The sequence below is a fragment of the Sciurus carolinensis genome, chromosome 17 (genome assembly GCF_902686445.1).
Source record: "Sciurus carolinensis chromosome 17, mSciCar1.2, whole genome shotgun sequence".
Taxonomy (NCBI): Eukaryota; Metazoa; Chordata; class Mammalia; order Rodentia; family Sciuridae; genus Sciurus; species Sciurus carolinensis.
Genome location: NC_062229.1, coordinates 245,151 through 265,035, shown reverse-complemented (window position 1 = coordinate 265,035; position 19,885 = coordinate 245,151). Strand labels below are relative to the sequence as shown.

General features: G+C 58.3%; 1 protein-coding gene across 2 annotated transcripts; it reads right to left on the bottom strand.

Annotated features, from left to right (window-relative positions):
* Nucleotides 1–1,751: 1,751 nt before the first annotated feature.
* Nucleotides 1,752–18,750, bottom strand: Arhgap45 (Rho GTPase activating protein 45). Of its 2 annotated transcripts, none has more exons than XM_047532229.1 (23): nt 18,542–18,750; nt 17,307–17,637; nt 14,395–14,541; nt 14,053–14,137; nt 13,904–13,976; nt 13,745–13,811; nt 13,502–13,639; nt 13,353–13,417; nt 13,100–13,210; nt 12,946–13,026; nt 6,984–7,172; nt 6,648–6,785; nt 6,370–6,560; nt 6,148–6,272; nt 5,985–6,068; nt 5,790–5,894; nt 5,512–5,684; nt 4,754–4,942; nt 4,545–4,682; nt 4,045–4,271; nt 3,755–3,968; nt 3,007–3,115; nt 1,752–2,564 (listed from the first exon to the last, which is right to left on the bottom strand). In XM_047532229.1, exons 1-23 carry the CDS (start codon nt 18,629–18,631, stop codon nt 2,245–2,247), a joined length of 3,390 nt encoding a protein of 1,129 aa, XP_047388185.1. In that variant the 5' UTR covers nt 18,632–18,750; the 3' UTR covers nt 1,752–2,244. The 2 variants fall into 2 exon arrangements, with proteins under 2 accessions (XP_047388185.1, XP_047388186.1); XM_047532230.1 differs by having other exon boundaries at nt 14,395–14,538.
* Between the last annotated feature and the right edge of the window lie 1,135 nt (nt 18,751–19,885).

Sequence of the window (19,885 nt, the reverse complement as noted above, 5' to 3'; positions counted from 1 at the left end):
TCAGTACACTGTGGTGTGCCATCATCACCTGTGTCTAGTTTTGAAACGGCTGTCACTCCAAAAAGGAACACGTTCCCTCCCAGCCCTGCATGCACAGGTCCACATCCCAACTCTGGACTCTCCTTTCACTGGTCACACGCTGTGGTCTTGTGCATGTTTCTGAGCATAAGGTCCTCGGGTCCACCCATGCTGCAGCTGTGTCACCTCGCTTCTGCTGGTGGCTGAGGGATGCTCCCATGGATGGACTAGACGGTGTGTCCCTTTGCCTGGAGACACTGACCTTGGGCTGCTGCAGCACTTGGCTGCAGTGAAGAGAGCTGCCAAGGCCTGTGTGCAGGTGTTTAGTGAGAGGCTCATGGTTCTGGGGTACACCAGCAGTGGCTGAGCTGGTCGCTGGCCCCGCAGACCTGACAGCAGCTGTCTCACCCCAGCCTGCACCAGGCCCTGCTTCCCAAGATGTACCTCTGGACTGCAGCTGTCAGGTGGTGTGCAGTGGTGTCTTGGGGCTTTGAGTTTTTGTCAGTTTTAGTTCCTTACCAGATATAAGATTTGCAAAACCTTTTTTTCATGACCCCTAAAGACCCATGGATGGTGCCATTGTTTATAAGAGGGGCTTCCTGGAACTCATTCCAGACGGGAAGGGGGTCAGGACCTGTCTGTTAGAGGCACCCTGAAGTGCCATTCGTGTGAAAACTCAAGACATGCAGGTCTGATTTGAGGTGTCCTCTCTTCCAGGAATCGGTTGAGGCTTTTAGCCTTGTAGTATGTCTAACAGGTAGAACAAGCCCCCTCCCCCCAAGGTGGACACCCTGTTTTTTTCAAAATCATCTTGGCCAAAATGAGCTGTCACCATAGGAGGTCCCTGGAGCTGCCAGGTCCAGAGGCTGGAAGCAGCAGGCGGGTGCAGGTGCTGAGTCTGGGAAGGTGGAACACTCCAGGGGTGGATGGCAGGACATCTCTGCACTTACAGCAGCCCAGACAGTGCCAATCATTGCTGGACGTGCCTCGATGCCAGCAAGACAGGAGGGCAGGGCAGCTTGGTAGATGCTTCAGGCTACATGAGGCCCTGGGGTCCTTTACCAGCTCAGCAGACTCCGTAAGGGCTACAGGAAATGCTTCTGGCCTTGTGGGTGAGTTGGTCCCTGTCACCCTCCCTCATCATGACTTGCAGCCTGGACCCCAGGCCTGCCGCCTGCCAAGGTGTCTCCTGTGCCGAGGCAGCTGGGTGAGCACTGTGGGTCCTGGCAGCTGGTGCTGGATGGGAAGGGAAGGCGGCTTCCCCACTAGCCGCTGTGGGATGTGAATTCTGCCCAACTTCCGGCCTGGAGTCAAAGCTTACCTCCTGCCCAGGATTTTGGCCTTAGGTGAGGTGAGGGGCAGGATCAAGAACAGGGTAGACAGTGGCCACTGCCCCACTGGCTCTGACAGAGAGCAGGCTTAGTGTGCATGAGCTCTGGGTTCAGTCCCCAAAGACCACAAGCGTAAGCTGCAGGTGCCAGTCTGCAGCATGGCCACGGCCTGGCCCCTGGCAGCCGTGTGGGGCTGGCCAAGAAATGTCCTCCACGTGGGCATCTCTGCAGGCCATCCCTAAGCTGTGGGCTGCCTCCAGGACCTCCTGGCTTACCATACCACCAGGGCCGGCAGAGGGGACTTCCTCCCCATGACCCTCCTCAGCAAGGAAGCCAAGGATCCACAACCATGGGCCTGTGCCCCCCCCCCCCCCCCCGCCTTCCCCAGGGGCACAGTAAATATACCAGGTAAAAGTTTATTTTAAGCAAAACAGGTGTACATTTTGAAGAACTGCATGGTGACTGCGAGAGACTACACTGTGCCTAGATCTAGGTGTCTGCCGCTTTCTGGAAAAGTGATCAAATCAAAGCCAGAGCCTGACCTCCTGACCCCAGCCTGGGTCTCGCGTCAGTGCTGGCCTCTACTCCAGTTCCACAGTGCCCACGAGCAGAACTGGGTACAGGGCTACGTCTCGAGGACTCAGAGGCAGGGCTGCTCCATCTACAGAGTCAGGTCCAACCAAAGACCAGGCGGCGTCACCTGAGCAAAGATCTCCAGTCCAGCTGAGCTGGGACCTGCCTGGTTATGGAGGCTGCCGCTGTGCCAGCCGGCGGTTCAGCCACTCTCACCCATGACCCGACCTGCGTGACTGGCTGAGCCCCGAGACCCAGGTGGCCCCGAGAGGCAAAGGCCAGGGGGAGAGACGCTGGCATCGGTTCCTGCCCACTGCCCCACTCAGACAAACTCTGGCCATGACTCCCAGGTGCCTGCTGCCTCCCTCCAGCCGCGGAGTCTCGTAGTGGGCAGCTGGGCTGGTGCCACGTTGTTGGACTGGTTGGTGTTGTAGGCTGAGAGCCGCTGCACCTGGTCCTCCTCGTCCTCCTCCCCCAGCTGGCCCTCACTGCCGCTGCGGCTTCGGGGACTCTCCTCCAGGCTGGCTTCGCCCTCCTTGTCCAGGAAGCTGAGGCGGTGCAGGGCGCTAGCGTCCGATGACGACAAGGGGTCCGAGGCCTCCTCCAGCTCTGAGTCAGAATCGTTGGATGCAACTCGGGATTCTGGGAGAGCCAGACAGAAAGGGAGAGAGGCAGTGGAGTAGAGGGGCCTGGCCTAGTGGACACTGGGACATCCCCAGCCTGAGTCAGTCCCGGGGCCCCCACCCTCGCCTGCTTTCTCTCCTGGACACTACACTCCCTCAGGGGAAGCACTTAGCCTGGCCTGATGCTGGTTCCTCAAAGAGGCAAGGCCTGTGGGCCTGTGGGCATGGATCGCTGTGGCCATTCCTTGGTGCAGTCGGCCACCTTGGAAGGGCACTGTTGGCTTGTTTAGAACACTTTAAGGGACAGTGGCTGCATGCTGGATGGAGGTGGTGTCTGTGGCAGAGGACACCTGCAGAACCTGCAGTCTCAGAGACCGATACGCCGACCTGCTCCTGTGCACACCACGCTCAACCGCGGCCCCCCTGCCACCGGGTCCTGGCCTCCCCGCAGCTCCACTCACCTCGGCTGCCGTCCTCGGCCTCCTCCCGCAGGGCACAGGCAGACTCCTCTCCAGCTTCAAGGTAGGGCATGGGGACCACCACCTCAGCCCGCTGACTGGGAGGTCCATCCTGGGGGTGGGAGGGAGTCAGGAGGGCTGCAGCTCCAGGGGCCCCAGACCCAGAAACTATGGACTGCTGCTACTGAGGCTGTGGCTCCCGGTGGCTCCCACAGCTTGTGCAGACAGACCTGGTCCTTCTGAAACAGCCACTGCACTCCTGTCCCCCAGTCCACTAAGGGTGGACGGCTCTGCCAGACATGCTGGCATCGGAGCCACAGAGCCCTGGCCCCAGTCCTGAGGCTGCAGTGCAGGCTGTGAACCTCGGGGTCCCTGGCTCTCGGGGGTCACTGAGGCTGGTGGGGGCAGGAGAAAACTCAGGAACACAAGAGATACCGGGAGACAGGTGAAGAAATACAAGGAGGAGCGAAGAGAAGAAAGGAGTCAGATGCTGTCAGCAAAGGGAACAAGCGCCTAGAAACCAACACCAGGCAGCTGGAGGCAGCGGCCCCAGCTGCCCACACGCAGGATGTGGAGGCCAGCCGTGCCTTCGCCCCTGCGCTCTGCCCCAAGGCTCAGACACACCTTGTGCTGGCTCTGTTCAAAAGACCCTGGCTGCTGAGTCCCCAGCAAGGGCTTCCCAGCGCTGTCTTCCTCCTGCTCGCCCCTCACACCCTCCTGTGCCAGGCTGGGGCTCCCACCCAGGCCTCACCTGGCACCCTGGTGCCTGCTCCTCGGTCTCCTCCTCGAAGACCAGGCTATAGTGGACAATGAGGGTCTCGATGACACGGGCCTGGTGGGGATAGTCCACCAGCGAGGAGAGGGAGATGGTGGCCTCTGTGGGTCTGGGTCGCAGCAGTGTTGGCCCAAACACAATGCCCAGGTTTCCTGGAGTCATCTTGTTGTCCTGTTCCACCTCCACTATCCTAGGGCAGGGAGTGGGCAGGGTGTGTGAGTGCTTCTGGAGCCCCCCGCCCCCTGGGCCCCAGCCCTGCGTCCTACCTGCGCAGGTGTCTCAGCAGGTACTGCAGCGTGGCCCGGTTCTCCGGCGGCAGGTCCCGCAGGAGCTCCCGCAGGCGGCCCACCATAACCGTAGCTGCCACCTCGCTCTCACACCCATCCTGCCGGCCCCGGGACGCCGCCTTGGCCTCTGCCTCCGCCTTCAGGCTGTCTTTGGCCAGCCCCACAAGCTCGTGGTATAGGCGGAAGGTGATGAGAGGCTCAGGCAGCTGCAAGAAGATGCGTCAGGACCAGAGTCAGGGGGCTGGTCTCCTCGGGGCACGCTGCTGCCAGAGCCACGCCCAATCACGCCAAGGCCCCACCCACTGCAGCAACTGACTCCGCCCCCAGCCCCACGCCAGAGCGCACCCGCGGCCACGCCCCTCCACGCTCTGACCACGCCCACCCCACTAGGGCCCCACCCACCGTAGCACCTGTGGGGTCTTGCCCCGCCCAGTGCTACACCTCTGCATCTGTCTTTGCCCACCTCCACTTCACCTCACCTGGCGCAGGTAGAGCTTGAGGACGTTGCTGATGTCGTGGGGTAAGGCCTGTGACAGCTCCACCAGTTCCTTGCCGGTCTCGAAGGCCTGGCACAGCTTCTCCACGCGCGTCTTCACCCCATTGACCCGGTAGATGCCCTGCAGGGCCGCGGTCAGTCTCTGCCTGCCCTCCCAGGACCCCGGAACCCCACCAGACACCAGAGACACACCTTGGTGCGCAGCGCGCGCCTTTCGATCTCGCAGACGCACTTCTTGACGATGAAAGGCACTCCATCCGGGGTGTGGCGGGCTGCCTGGCCGAAGTCCTGGCCAAAGAGCTGCAGGCGGCCCTGCAGCTTCTTGTGGCCGCACTGGATGGCCAGGGTCTCCAGGCACTTCTTGTGGCAGGCGAGGCAGCACTGGGGGTCAGCAAGTAGTGAGCCTCAGCCCTGCTGCACACCCACCCAGGGCAGGCCAGACTCCACCTGCACCCTTCTCCCTGGACCCTCACGACCCCCATGACACCCTCTGGGGCACGAGCCAGACCTGCTCCTGACAGGCTGACACCCCTCCTGGGTAGAAGCTGGTGCTGCCTGGGGTTCGAGTTTGGGTTTCTTCCTTCCTTCCTTTTTATTTTTGTAGTACTAGGGATTGAACCCAGGGGTGCTCTACCACTGAACCACACCCCAGCCCTGTTTATTTTTAATTTTGAGACAGGGTCTGGCTACGCTGCTGAGGCTGGCCTTGAACTTACCATCCTCCTGCCTCAGCCTCCTGAGATGCTGGGGTCTCAGGTGTGCACCACACTTGGTGGGAAAGTGGTTTCTGTGCCCACCTTCTACTTCCTTCCAACCCCTTGATTTACTGCCACAGCCCAGGGCTTCAACACTGGCTCTCACGACCTGGGACACCCTGTCCACGTCGGGCCTGTCCGACCCCTCTGCATTTCCTCCCAAACACCCGCCCAACCCTGCTGTGGCTCGCACACCTCCTCACACTCGGCTCCTTGGAAGTACACATAGCTGTTGCACTCCCTGCACTTGGCAGGTGTGCGGAGCTTCCGCAGTCGGTGGGTCCGGGCTGCCTTGGACAGCCCCACGTTGCGAAAAGGCCCACTGGGCACAGCCACGGGCAGCTCGGGAGCCATGCCATTGAGGTCAGCTGGGGGCGAGAGAGGGAGCCAGCGTCACAGAGGCTGGTGGGGCCAACCACAGACGGTGTCCAAGCGCTCTCTTCCACCCTCCCCTGCCCAGGCCAGCTCCTCACCCTGCTCAAAGGCAGACGCCTCTGTGCCAGCCTCCTGGCCCACCAACTCCTCACTGGGTGACATGGTGCCACTGGATGACATCCGTTCAAACTTCTTGAAGTCCTCTAGGTGGGACAGAGGGCTGTCGGGTTTCCTGAGCCAGGATGGATGGGCAGCTCCCCGCCCCAGCGCGCCGGGCAGTCCCCAGGCCTCACCTGAGCCAGGGCTGGAGTCCAAACTCCTGTCGGCATCAGAGATGGAGATGGGCCAGGACTTGTGTGCCTGGTGTCCCCGTGCCCCTGTGGAGGAAGGACGGTGTTCCAGTGCCGGTCTCAGGAGCCTCAGGAGCCAGAGACCCTGGCTCTTGCAGGCACTCACCCCTGGGTTCCTTGGCAGGTGCCCCCTCACTGGAACCACCTTCTTCTGGGGGGCTGCTGGTGGCCTCTGCCCCCACTGCATCCCCCACATTGAAGCTGCCCTTCCGGGCACGCATGATCGGAGACCTGTGGGGAAGTGTGAGGAGGAAGGGTCGGAAGGGGGCCGCACAGCAGGCCCGCCCGCTCCAGGAGGGAAGCCTGGCCCCGGCCCGGTGCACCGTACCAGGAGCTGGAGGAGACGTGGGGCTCGAAGTCGTAGCGCACGTCGGGCTCCTCGCCGCGCTGCAGCTGGCGCACGTGGGAGGCGTACTGCTGGCCGGGGTCGTAGAGCTTGCTGCTCTCGCACAGCATCTGGAAGTGCACGGGCAGCGGGGCGGTCTGCATGTGCATCATCTGGTAGTAGGAGATGGTGGCCTGCGGGCGGCACACGCGGCAGGTCAGGGCCCGGCTGCAGCCCAGGACGGCGCCGGAGCCCACGCACGCACGCACGCACGCACGCACCGACTTGATGGTCTGGTCGCTCTGCCGGATGACCTCCTGGATCTGCCGCAGAGCGGTCACCTTGGTGTCTTCCAGCTCCTGCTTCTGAGTCTTGGCGTCCGCCACGCAGGTGCGATAGGTGGCCATGGCTTCCTCCGCCTGGGGTGGGGAGCAGACAGGTGGAGGATCAGCCCAGCCTCAGCCCTCGGCGGCCCGGTCACTCGGGCCCGAGGGAGGAGCCAGGCCGGAGAGGGTGGGTGCTCAGCCCCCAGAGGCCTGGAGGTGGGAACTTCCAGCGAGTGTGGGAGCTGCCGGGGTCTTCTCCTACCAGACCCTGTGCTGCCCGCCTGCCCTCACCTTGTTCTTGGCTTCCTCCTCCAGCCGCCGCCGCTTGTCCAGGGCCTTGGAGGCTGCACTGCCCGCCCCAGGCCCCGCGCTGGCCTGCTCCTCCTCCGCCTTGGCCACCAGGAAGCGGGCCTTGTCGTGGTCCTCACAGCGCTGCACGTAGCCCTGCTTGGCCTTGCGTAGGTTGGCCTCCGCCTCCTGCTGTGGTGGGAGGGCCAGATGGGCCAGATCCCACCTCTCCTCCAGCACTGGCTGCTGCCCACCCTCTTCCCCACCCCATCTCTGGGGAACCCACGTCCCATCTGGCACACACTGGCCCCCGCCCAACACGGCAGAATCTGAGGCAACACCTGCAACCAGATCCCTCAAGGAAGGGACACCAGGGCATGGTAGGCACTGAGCAGAAGCTCAGGCAGGACCCCGTCCCTGGAGCAGCAGCCTGGCAGGAAACCAGACACCCTTGGGCAGCCAGGAGGCCGCTTGGAAGCAGCCCAGCCCAAACTATCAGCGGCCAAACATCCAAAAAAGAACCAGGGGCTAGGTGCAGCTCACGGGTAGAGCTCCTGCTCCATCCCCAGCACACACACTCACACACACTCACACACACTCACACACACACACAAGGAAGAAGAGCCAGTGCAAGCCTGCAAGTACTAAGAGAATATCAAAATAACCCCCATGTGGGGAAACCCCTTTGACGGGTGACACAAACGCCTGTAAAAAGCCAGAACTGTGGATGCACATCTGTCACCCCAGCTGCTAGGGAGGCTGAGGCAGGAGGATCATGAGTTCCAGGCCAGCCTGGGCAACTTAGTGAGACCCTATCTCAAAATAAAATGAAAACAGGGCTAGGGACGAGACTCAGTGGCACAGTACTCCCCGGTCCCAGGAAACACACACACAGACTACTGCAGTCAACAACCACCAGGGGTTCTTCCTGCACAACAGGCACAATAGGTCCAGTAAAGGAATAATGAGGGCCTGAGGGCGTGGCTCAGTGGTTAATGCGCCCCGGTCCGTGAGGTCTGGATTCCACAGCAACCGACAAAGGGTTAAAAGAAGAGACAATGTCAAGCCAGTGTGACAGCCACTCACAGCCTCAGTGACTCAGGACGCTGGGCAGGAGGATGCCAGTTCAGAGCCAGCTTCAGCAACCCAGCGAGACCCTCAGAAGCCCAGCAAGACCCTGTCTGAAGAATCAACAATTAAAAGCTGGAGAAAGTACCCACAGAAAGGTCAGCTCGTGAGAGAAGAAACGGCTCTATGTTGGAAAATAAAGCAACAGGTATCAGGTAGGAGAAGAAAATATGCTTTGTTTTAAAGCTTTGGAAAACTGATGCATCTTCCTAATTGGTGGTTTTGAATTTACGTGACTCATGAGTTTGAATTTTAGGCACTCTTTCGTTCTTGCTAGTCTTTTTCTTTGGGGGGGGGTGGGGCTTTCTCTCTGTTTCCTGATCACCATGACGTGAGCAGCTTCCCTCCGCCGCACTCTTTCACCATGATGTTCAGCCTCACCTTGCGCCTTGAGGAATGGAGCCTCTGAAACCTGCTCTGGGCCGTTTTGAGATAACAATCAGGCCCCGTAGGCCCCTGGCCAGACCGACTGAGCCCCATCTCCAGGGTCTCTCAGCCCGACGGATCACTCCCTGCCTCTGGGGCTCTGACATCGTCTGACTGCTCCCTGCCACCAGGACCCCGAGACTGACTGTACCCTGACAGCAGGACCCCCAGATCGACTGATTGCACCCCTCCTCCAGGATCCCTGACCACACCCCACCTCCAAGACCCTGCCTGATCAACCGCACCCCGCCTCCAGGACCTCCAGCTGACCACGTCCACACCCTGAGCTGCAGCTCCCTATTTGCCAACACTTTTGGAAGCCAGAGTGGCCATCTTGGGTAATCCTGGAAGCCGCAGCTCCCATCTTTAGGTGGGGCAAATCCCATCCTGAGACTTCTGCTGGGGACTGGAAGCTCATTGTCAGGTACCTCTCATGCATCAGGCTACTGAAGACTGGGAGGTCTGAATACTATAGGACTGTTATAGTGTAGATTTTTTTTCTCCTTATTGAAAAATTTTAAGTTTTTATTTTCTTTACTTTTCTCACTCTCTTTTCCTTTTGTTTACCTGTTCCCGCAGTCTCTTTCTCCCTTTTTCATGCTAACAACCAACTTCTTCTGATTACACTCTCACTCTTTCTATGATCTAGAACTTCTATATATTCTTTTCTTATCCCATTAACAGTTACATCCTACACCCCTCTGCATCCTCTTTGTCCTGCATTAGAAACTGCAGACCTTATTGCAAATCTGTTTGTTATACTGTACATAGTAATTGAAATCATTCTGTTTAGTATGACAATATTGTTAATGTCCTCATAGGGGCTATTTGGTTTAGGGTTGCATATTGTCTGAACTGGGTGCTGCTAATATTGGTCTCTCCCTTAAAGAGGTTTTGGAAACCTATAGGGTCGCTATAAGCCTATAGGGGGGAAACTGGAATACCACAGATTTCCATTGCTAGAGGGGAAGATATATGAACAACATGAAAAAACAAGGGAAGAAAGTGATCCAAACAAACCTAGAGTCTATGCTAATAGAAGCCAGTGACAGCATGGTAGAAGGAATGTCAGAAAAGGACTTCAGATTATACATGATTAAGATGATTCATGAACCAAAGCATGAGTTAAGAGAGCACATGCAGGCTATGAATGATCACTCCAAATAAGCAGTTGAAAGACCAACTGCAGGAAGCAAAAGATCATTTCAACAAAGAGATAGAGATTCTAAAAAAAAAAAAAAAAAAAAAAAGGAAATCCTTGAAATGAAGGAAACAATAAATCAAATAAAAAAACTCAATGGAAAGCATCACCAACAGACTAGACCTTTTCAAGACAGAACCTCAGACAATGAAGACAAAATATTTAATCTTGAAAATAAAGTTGCCCAAACAGAGAAGATGGTAAGAAGTCATGAATAAAACCTCCAAGAACTATGGGACACCATGAAAAGACCAAATTTAAGAATTATTGGGATTGAGGAAGGCACAGAGATACAAACCAAAGGAATGAACAACCTATTCAATGAAATAATATCAGAAAATTTCCCAAACCTGAAGAATGAGATAAAAAATCAAATACAAGAGGCTTACAGAACACCAAATGCACAAATCACAACAGATCCACACCAAGGCACATTATAATAAAAATGCCTAACATACAAAATAAAAATTGGATTTTGAAGGCTGCGAGAAAAAAGCATCAGATTACATATAGGGGGAAACCAATACAGATATCAGCAGATTTCTCAGCCCAGACCCTAAAAGCTAGAAGGGCCTGGAACAACATATTTCAAGTTCTGAAAGAACATTGTTGCCAACCAAGAATTCTATATCCCGCAAAACTAACCTTCAGGTTTGAAAATAAAATAAAATCCTTCCATGATAAACAAAAGTTAAAAGAATTTATAAATAGAAAGCCTGTGCTACAGAATATTCTCAATAAAATATTCTATGAGGAGGAAATGAAATGTAGGTCAGCAAAGGGAGGAACTACCCTAAAGATAAAACCACTCAAAGGAGAAACCAAGTCAAGTTAAAAACCAAAAACAAGCCCAAATGACTGGGAATACAAATCATATCTCAATAATAACCCTGAACTTTAATGGCCTAAACTCAACAATCAAAAGACATAGACTGGCAGAATGGATTAAAAAGAAAGACCCAACAATATGCTGCCTTCAAGAGACTCATCTCATAGAAAAGGACATCCACAGACTAAAGGTGAAAGGATGGGAAAAAACCTCCCATGCACATGGGTTCAGTAAAAAAGCAGGGGTTTCCATCCTTATATCAGATAAAGTGGACTTCAAGTCAAAGTTAGTCAGAAGGGATAAAGAAGGACATTTCATACCACTTAAGGGAACCATAAGTCAGGAAGACATAACGATAGTAAATGTTTATGCCCCAAACAATGGTGCATCCCTGTACATCAAACAAATCCTTCTCAATTCCAGGAATCAAACAGACCACAACACAATAATTCTGGGTGACTTTAACACACTGTTGTCACCACTAGATAGATCTTCCAAACAAAAACCAACCAAAGAAACCATAGAACTCAATAACACAATCAATAACCTACACTTAATAGACATATATAGAATATTCCATCCATCAATGAGCGGATTCACTTTCTTCTCAGCAGCACATGGAACCTTCTTGAAAATAGACCGTATGTTATGACACAAAGCAGCCCTTAGGAAATGCAAAAAAATAGAGATACTGCCTTGTGTTCTATCAGATCACAATGGGATGAAATTAGAAATTGATGACAAAATAAAAAACAGAAATTACTCTAACACCTGGAGACTAAATAATATGCTATTGAATGGAGCATGGATAACAGAAAACATCAGGGAGGAGATAAAAAAATTCTTAGAGGTCAATGAGAACGATGATACACCATATCAAAATCTCTGTGACAATGTGAAAGCAGAGCTAAGAGGAACATTCATTGCATGGAGTGCATTCAAGAAAAGAATAAAAAGTCAACAACTAAATGACCTAACATTACAGCTGAAAGCCCTAGAAAAAGAAGAATGTAATAATAGCAAAAGTGGTAGAAGACAGGCAATAATTAAAATCAGAGCTGAAATCAGTGAAATTGAAACAAAAGAAACAATTCAAAAAATTGACAAAACAAAAAGTTGGTTCTTTGGGAGGTGGGGTACTAGGAATTGGAACTCAGGGGCACTCAACCACTAAGCTACATTCCCAATTTATAGTGAAGGTCTCACTGAGTTGCTTAGCCCCTCACTTTTGCTGAGGCTGGCTTTGAACTCAGCCCTTCTGCCTCAGTCTCCTGAGCTGCTGGGATTACAGGTGTGGCCACCGCACCCAGCTCCAGTTAATCTTAAATAAATTGTATAAATACTTTAAAAATAAATAAATAAATGGGCTGGGGATGTAGTTCAGTGGTGGAGTACTCCTGGGTTCTATCTCCAGCACCAAAAAGAGATAAATAAAAAAAAAGGTCAGGACTGGGGAGATAGCTCAGTTGGTAGAGTGCTTGCCTTGCAAGCACAACGCCCTGGGTTCGATCCCCAGCACCACAAAAAAAAAAAAAAAAAAAAAGGTCAAATGATAAAGTCAGGTAAGAGGAGTCTCTAACTCACAGTGTTGGGGTCTGAGTTCTTCCATATGTAAAGAGCTCTGTCAAACCAGTAAGAAATACGCCTCTGTCTGATCCAGACCAAGAAAAGGACCTAACCTGAGGGTCCACAAGAGCTGAAAAGCGTGGGCACGATGTAGCAGTGAAGCTACCACAGGTGCCTCCCTCAACACAGCATTCATCTGGGGCCCTGATCTGAAAAACATCCTCAGGAGCTCTGGAGGCGGGACGACAGGCTTGTCTTCACTGTGATGTTTGCTACAGCAACTGCCCATCCACAGACTGAGCAATAGAAGCCGCAGCTGAGTGCTGAGCAGCTGAGGAGACAAGGCTGCATCTCATGGACCACGTGGTGTGAGCCTCCCAACAGGAGTCAGAGAAGACAGGTGCCAAACTGGTCCCCCAGGAGCCCCTGAGCTGCCAGCGTTGGCTGGTATGTGCGGGAGGCAGCCAGGAAGGGGCTGCTCACCCCACACCTGCTAACTCAGCTAAAAAGGCAAACAACAGTCCAGGTGCTGCTGGAGCAACCCAAAAGGGAAGCGTGGAGAAGACCAGGATCCGGAGCTGCACCAGACCCGAGTCACTGGGCCCCAGCCTCCGTCCCTCCTGGGACAGCTCCCTGCAGCCTGGGGACACACCTTTTCTCCCCATTTCTGAACCACTGCAGTGGGCACAGGGATGGCCAGAGGGTCCTGGAGCCGGCTGTGTTGGGCGCATGCACAATGCGGGGGAGAGGGCGGGTGCAGCCCCCACGTGCGCAGCGCCAGCATGAACGCGAGGCCGCCCGCCCGCTGCCCCTACCAGCTTCCGCTGTGCGCGGTGCCAGGACTCCTTGATCTCCTTCCTGCGCCGCTCGTGCTCCAGCCGCCGCAGGGTCAGGGGCTGGGGAGAGATGGGCCGTCAGTGGGAGCCCTGGCGACGCCGCCACCCAGCCCACCCTGAAGGCGCGGCCCACCTGTATGAAGGTCTGGGTCTGCAGCGTGCCCACTGCCTGCACCATGCCGTGGCCGAACTCCAGGTCCTGCTCCAGGGCCAGCGAGTAGATGGACAGGAGGGGCATATGGGGCTGTGGCGGTGGGGGGGGGCGGTCACTGGGGTGGGGATCGCCGGCGGTGCAGGCCGCAGCCCCAGCTCCGGAGCCTGTCCTCCCTGGCCCTGCAGCCCCTGAGCTGCTGTGGCGCAGAGGGAAGCCCCGCCCGCGGGCCCACCTCATGCATGACGCTCTGTCTGCAGTGGTGCACGATCTTCTGCAGGCCTTTGGAAAACTCCATCTCTGCGGGTGTGAGGCGCCGTGTGAGGCCGGCGGGTGTGCGGGCCGCGGGACCCTGGGGCCAGACCCCACCTCGCCGGGCCTCACCCAGAGCCGTGCGCTTCTCCAGGTAGCCCGTGAGGTCCTTCATGTACTTGGCCATACTCTTGGCGTAGTGCAGCGCCGCATCCACCCCGCCCTCACAGCGCTGCAGCAGCACGTCCACTTCCTCGGGAGGCGGGCAGCCTGCGGGGCCCCTGCTCAGCCTGGAAGGCCACCACCCAGCCATCCGGCCACCCTGCCCTCCCCCCCCACCCAGCAGCGCCTGCCCCTGTGGCTCTGGGCACTCACCTTCCTCACAGTCCTCAGCGCTGGGCTGGGGGCCCTCACTGCCCTGTCCATACAGGTTCTCCATGGACTGCACAGAGGGAGGCACAGGTGAGGCCCGCCCTGGGGCCCGCCCTGGGAGAGCAGCACCCAGCTGGCTGCCAGCCGCCCCACCCAGCTCACCTGGCTGGGGTCCCCAGGGGGCACTGCCAGGAGTGTGCTGCTGTCCACTTCGCCCATGAGGAACTCGGACACGCTGCAGGGCCAGAGGGTCAGCACCCAGAGCCCCTGGGCACCCCGCCCCTTCCCCGCCCCACAGTTCCCGAGCTCACGTGCTACTGAAGGACACAGCCATGGTCTCCAGAGCCTTCTCGAACTCCCTCTTGTCCGACTCACCGTTGCATTCGTAATGGAAGGCTGGGACGCAGAGAGCACAGGATTCCTTTATTTATTCATTCGCTTACGTGTGGTGCTGAGGATGGAGCCCAGTGCCTCACATGTGCCTGGCAAGTGCTCCACCATGAGCCCCAGGCCCAGCCCCTGGCTGACTGACCGGAGCCTGCAGCCCGAGCATCAGGGAGCAGTTGTTTCTGTCAAACTCTTACTCATCCTTCAAAACCCACTTCAGACAGCCCATCCTCCAGGAAGTTCTTGCTGCCCTGTCGTCTGCTGACCTTTGACCTTGGCGATGAGGGTGCCGGCAGCGGTGAGTGTCTCCACGGTGTTCAGCAGTGGGTACTTGGAGATGACCTGGCGCATCACACGTAGGGCCTCGCCCAGGCACTCGTGGGCCAGCGGCCGGCGGGCCTCAAGGAGGTCTGCTGGTCAGAGTGGGTGTGAGCAGGAAAGGAGGGGCCCAGTCCCAGGAAGTCTGCCACTTCCTCACAGCACCTGTCCCCTGGTGGGGACATTGAGGCCCAGGGCAGCCGTAAGACCCAAGGAAGGCGACTGTCCCTCCCTGGGCTCCTGATCAGGTCAGCAAAGGCTCAACCTTGGCCTGGACACTCCCTTCTGCTCAAAACTCTCTTTTTTAAAAAAATATTTTTAGTTGTAGGTGGACACAAGACCTTTATTTTATTGATTTATTTATGTGCTGTGCTGAGGATGGAACCCAGTGCCCACATGTGCCAGGCAAGTGCTCCACCACTGAGCCGCAGCCCCAGCTCCTCAGAACTCTTTCTGACACTCCAGAAAACAAGCGCCTGGTGTCCAAGTCCAAGTCCTGGCCCCTCCTCCTCGAGGAGCCCCCAGGCTCCTTCCTGCCCGCCTGCCTGCCTGGACTCAGGCCCAGCAACCCTATCACCTCCCACCGTGCACATCCTGGCAGCTACTGCAGGGGGCGCCATCCTCATGGGGAAACTGAGGCCAAGCTCCCTGCCTGGCTTTACTTCCTGGGCACTCAGGAGCCAAGGGTGTGGGGAGCTCTTGTGGTGTGGTGGGACGTGACTTAAATGGCCTCAAATGTTCCAAGTAGGAAGGCTTGTAAAAATGGGGAGCTGGGGAATGTGGTCAGTGGTGGACCCTTGCCTAGCTTGTCAGGCTTCCCTAGTTGGGTTCTATCCCCAGCACCCTCTCCCTCTCCCACCAGGAAAAGGAACAAAGAGGGGTGGGCGCAAGCTGGCAGAAGGTGAGGAGGAAGCACGCTCTCAGAAACCAAGCCACAGGGATTTGTGGACGGTCAAGAAGGACTGGACACTGGGAACCGGAGAGACTGGCCCCGGGAGGGTGCCCAAAAGCCAAGTGAAGTCTGAAGCTGCCTGGCCCTTCTCAGCACGAAGACCCCGCGGACTCCCGGTGGACGTCCTTCCGGGGAGACTGCTTGGTCCCTGGACCTCTGACCAAGCAAGTCGCAGTGGCCTACTCTAGTGGGGGCGAAGGGGCCTCAGAACGCAGGGAAGCCGGCGGGAAGGTCACGCCCCTGCCCACGCACGCACCTAGGCCACCAGGGTTCCCGCGGCACCCCCACCCGGGAAGCCGGCTGCAGGCAGAGGTGCCATGTTGGCACAGCCAAGGCAAGTGCCTGGCGGCCGTGGGTCCCCGCCACTGGCCGGCCCAATGTCGGGAGTGCCACATGAGGGGGACCTTGCACCCGGCACTGCCCCCTCACCTCGGGTCTGGCCCGGCCGCCCACGGGCGTCCACCTGCGCTGGGTGCGGGTCCGCAGAGGCGCATCACGTGGCGGTCAGGGAACTGGGAGTGTAAGTGTGTACCTGCCCACTGGGGAGCAGGCGCCTGACTGGTGGGGGTCTCTGGTGACCGGCCAGTGGCCAAACCAGCCTGGCCTGCCTGGAGGCCCCCTACGACCAGGAGAACCCCGCCCCTGTGACCAGCTGGCCTTTGTCAGGGTCCTTGGCTCCCAGCGAAGCACCGTGCAGGAGTCTAGGACGTGAGACCGCGCAGTTCTAAGAAGGGTTGTCCACCAAGGCGGGGAAACCGGGCTCAGAAGAAGCCTGAGGCCCCCTCTGGTCAGGGCAGGGGCTCCTGGGCTGTGCTGTGGGCCACACTGCAGTCTCAAGGTGCGGAACCTACTCTGGTGACCGTCGTTGCTGGTTTCACAGACCCGGCACCTGAGCCCCAGACAGGGCAGCGGCTAGCCCAGGGTCTCTGGCCAGCAGGAGCAGCCCCAGGATGCCAACCCCCATCCTTTGGGCGTGGTGAGCCCCTGAGGTGCGAGGCGCTCACAGTGAGTGGAGTCTGCATGACGGCCCCGGGCTGTGCCTGGCCCAGGCCCGACCTCCAAGGAAGCGCCAGCATCGGAAAGGAACCAAGATTAGGGTTTCCCCAGGAAACCGGCTCTGGCCTCCGCCCCTGGACTAGATAACCCGTCCGCTCCCACCCTTCCCAACAGGCCTCGCCACGGAACCCGTTAGCGCCCAGAAAGAGCCGGCTGGAACCTCGATCTTCCCATCTGTGGGATGGGCCACGTGGGGGGCAGGTCAGGGCCCTTGCACGACCCTGGCACTGAGGTTCCATGCGGAGGCCGAAGATGGTGCACAAGGCGCTGTGCCCGCCCCAGGCTGAGGTGCCCGCCTGAGCTGCCAGGGACAAACAGGAAGCAGATGAAAATAACTCGGCAGGAAGCAGGGCTGTCAGCAGCCGCGTGGAGAAAACGGAACTGCTCTCGCAGGCCTCCTGTTACCTTCACGCACCCCACAGCCTCTCCACCCAGACCACAGCCCACTTTAGTCCACAACCTTACAAAACGCAGATGGAACGTCCCTGCTCTTCATGAACACCTCCCGTAGCTCCCTGTGGCCTCTGGGATAAGGTCCAGGGTCCTTCAGACCCATGCCCACGCCCTCACTCAGACACTGGGTGCACTGGGCACCCCAGGCCTTTGAAGGCGTCCTGTTTCCATGTCCTAAGCCTGCGCACAGGACGTCCCCTCCACTGGAGTGCTCCTCTCTCCTGTTGGTCACCAAACTCCTGCTCGTCCCTCTGAACCCTCATTGCCACGGCCTCCTCCAGGCAGCCCTGCCTGCTGATCCGTTTGAACCTCGCCACGTCCCTCCCTGCCTCCTTTCCTGGCAGTTCCCACGCTGGGCTCTGCCTGCCGCCGGGACTCCCTGTCCCTGCTGGCTCTCACCATCGTGCAGGACACACTGCTTGAGTTTTTCAAGGCCCTCGGCGAAGCGGGCCACGTCGGCCAGTAGGTTTGAGATGTCCTCCACCGCGTCAGGGCCAGGCCCCTCTGCAGGCAGCTCAGCAGGGCTGGCAGCTGTCAGAGGGCTTCGGTAGCCCCTGCCCAGTGTCCAGGAGGCAGCACCGGAGAGCGGGAAGCCAGCAGCACTGGCGTGGCGGCTCAGGCTGGTGGGCCGCTTGAGCGTGCCTGTGGCCTTGGCACCTGAGGACACAGCTGGTGGCTCCAGGCTCTGCCCAGGCACCGCCATGTCCGCCCCGTCCTTCTTGGGAAGCTCCTAGGTGGGTGGGACAGAGGGCAGAGGGGATGCTTCAGGCTTAACACTGCCTCGGTATCCCCAAAAATAAAGTAGGGTGCTGGAGAATCTTTAGCCTCATTTCACAGGGGTCAAAGGGCAGAGGTCGGGGGGCTGAGATTTGGGACCTTGCCCCCCCCACCTGTTACCCAACATCCTCTTCCCTGGAGCTTTTCACAAACAACGGTCCCTGCCCAAACCACAGCCAGGGGCGGGGCCTGCCGAGGCATTTGGGGGAGGGGAACCCGCTTCCTGGTGGGGGTTGGGAGTGCCAGAGACAGCCCCCAGCCCAGTAGCCCCTGCAGGCCCTGCAGATGTGTCTGCTTTCCAGAAAAGACACCCCTGACTCTTCCTGAACCACAGGGTTCCTGCACCTCTGAGTGCCATGGATCCCCCAGGCCTGCAGACAGATGCCCCCAAACCCCTAAGCGTAGAGGTAACTGCAAGCCCTGGGACCCACCCCTCCCAGACCCCTGTGTGCATGGCTCCCCTTGGATGGTCTGCTGTGAACTGCGACCCAACCTGGTGCCGGCCCTCCCCTCCTTGAATAGTTCCTGAAGCCCCCGATTGCTGAGCCCCGTCCCGCAGCGCTCCAGACCCACCGCACTCTGGCATCATCTCTGAGGACTCAGCCCGCCCCACACCTCGCCCTTGAGGGGATGAGGAAAGGTGGCCACCCGCTGCCCCCTGCCCTGAGCCCAATACCCAGTTCCTGGTCTGTTCTGGGTGACCTCTGCCGTCCAGCCCCGTGGGGGCTGAAGCTGGCCGTGGGTGCCCCTCTGCCGGCCCGCAGGGTGCTGCCGGCGCTGCACCATGAGCAGGGGCCGCGCCCCCATGCCTTTCGCGGGTGTCGCTCTAGGTCCCCACCAGCTCTGCCAGGACTCACCCCGGAGGGCTGCGGGCTGGGGCTTCCCGCCCGGTTCTTTTTGGAGATGGAAGGGGTTTTCATGAGCTCGCGTTTCTTCCTGGAGAACATGGTGGGCCCACCGGGCGGCCTCAGGGCGCTGGCGGGGTCGGGCAGGCTGGGGGTCTTGGAGACGCGCTCCTAGCGCCGGCCGCCTCAAGACCACATTGCCGCGGGCCACCCCCTCCCCAGCTGTCAGGCCCACGTGACAGGCGCGGCCCTCATTGGCGCGCGGTCGCGGCACAGGAAAGGCCTCCGGAGGCGACACCGCAGACCCGCCCACTCCGCCGAGCCTCAGCCTGCCGCTCGGCAAAGTGGGCGCGATCAGAGGTCGCAGCGGCCCCGCCCCTGGCTTCCTCTTTTAGGAGCCCCACATCTGTACCCGCGCGGGAGGTGAGGCGCCCTCAGTGGGCACGGCGTGGGCGCCCCGGGGCAACCACAGGGACGCTGACCCTCAAGTCGGACACACCCACTCAGATGTCAGTAGGAGCACACAGACCCGTGTGCACAGGACACGCTGGGGACTTCCACACACACCCAGGTGACCAGGCAGATGAGGTAGAGGGCTGGAGCCTCAGGCCCAGAGGCAGACAGGCACAGGCCCAAACTCACCTGCTCCATCTGCAGGTGTACCCCTGCCCCACTCTTCTGGTCCCTGGCCTCAGCTCAGCTCTCCACCATGTCCCCCATGGTACCCAGCCCACAGCTGGTGCCTCAGAACACCCAGGCCACCACTGGATACGCAGGGCGAGGTGTGACCCACGGAGAGCTGGTCCCAGCCTGAAGCATCCACAGGGTGGAGGTGTCCATACACCCCCAGGCTGGCCCTCCCAGTCTGCCCCCTTCTCTGGATTCTCCTGGTGATCCAAAGCCCCAAACCCTTTACCCGCCCCACCCCTACTCCCACTCCTCGGTGACCTCGGGTGGGAGGGGTGGCTCTCGGCACAGGCCAGGAAGGCCACAAGCACCAGACCAAGTCCAGCTCTCTGGGCCCTGGAGTTGCGGGCCCAGCCAAGCAGCCCTTTGAGGGCCTTCTGCCCACCACTCATGGCTGGGGTCTGGAAGAGCTGGTCCACTGGTTACGTAGGCTTTTGGTAGCAAAGGCTGGTACTCCAGCCTCCTCAAAACTGCTGGGACATCCCCAAGCCCTGACCTCATCTGCACTTCATGGTCAGGCACTAAGTTACCACCCTTAAGGGCTAGACCCACATAGGCAGCCTGGTACCTGTGACCAGGCTTCTAGAAGCCCATACTGCATGCCTCACGCCCAGGATCACCAAAGGCACTGAGTGGGCTCAAGCAGAGTAATGTGCTCACACAAACCTC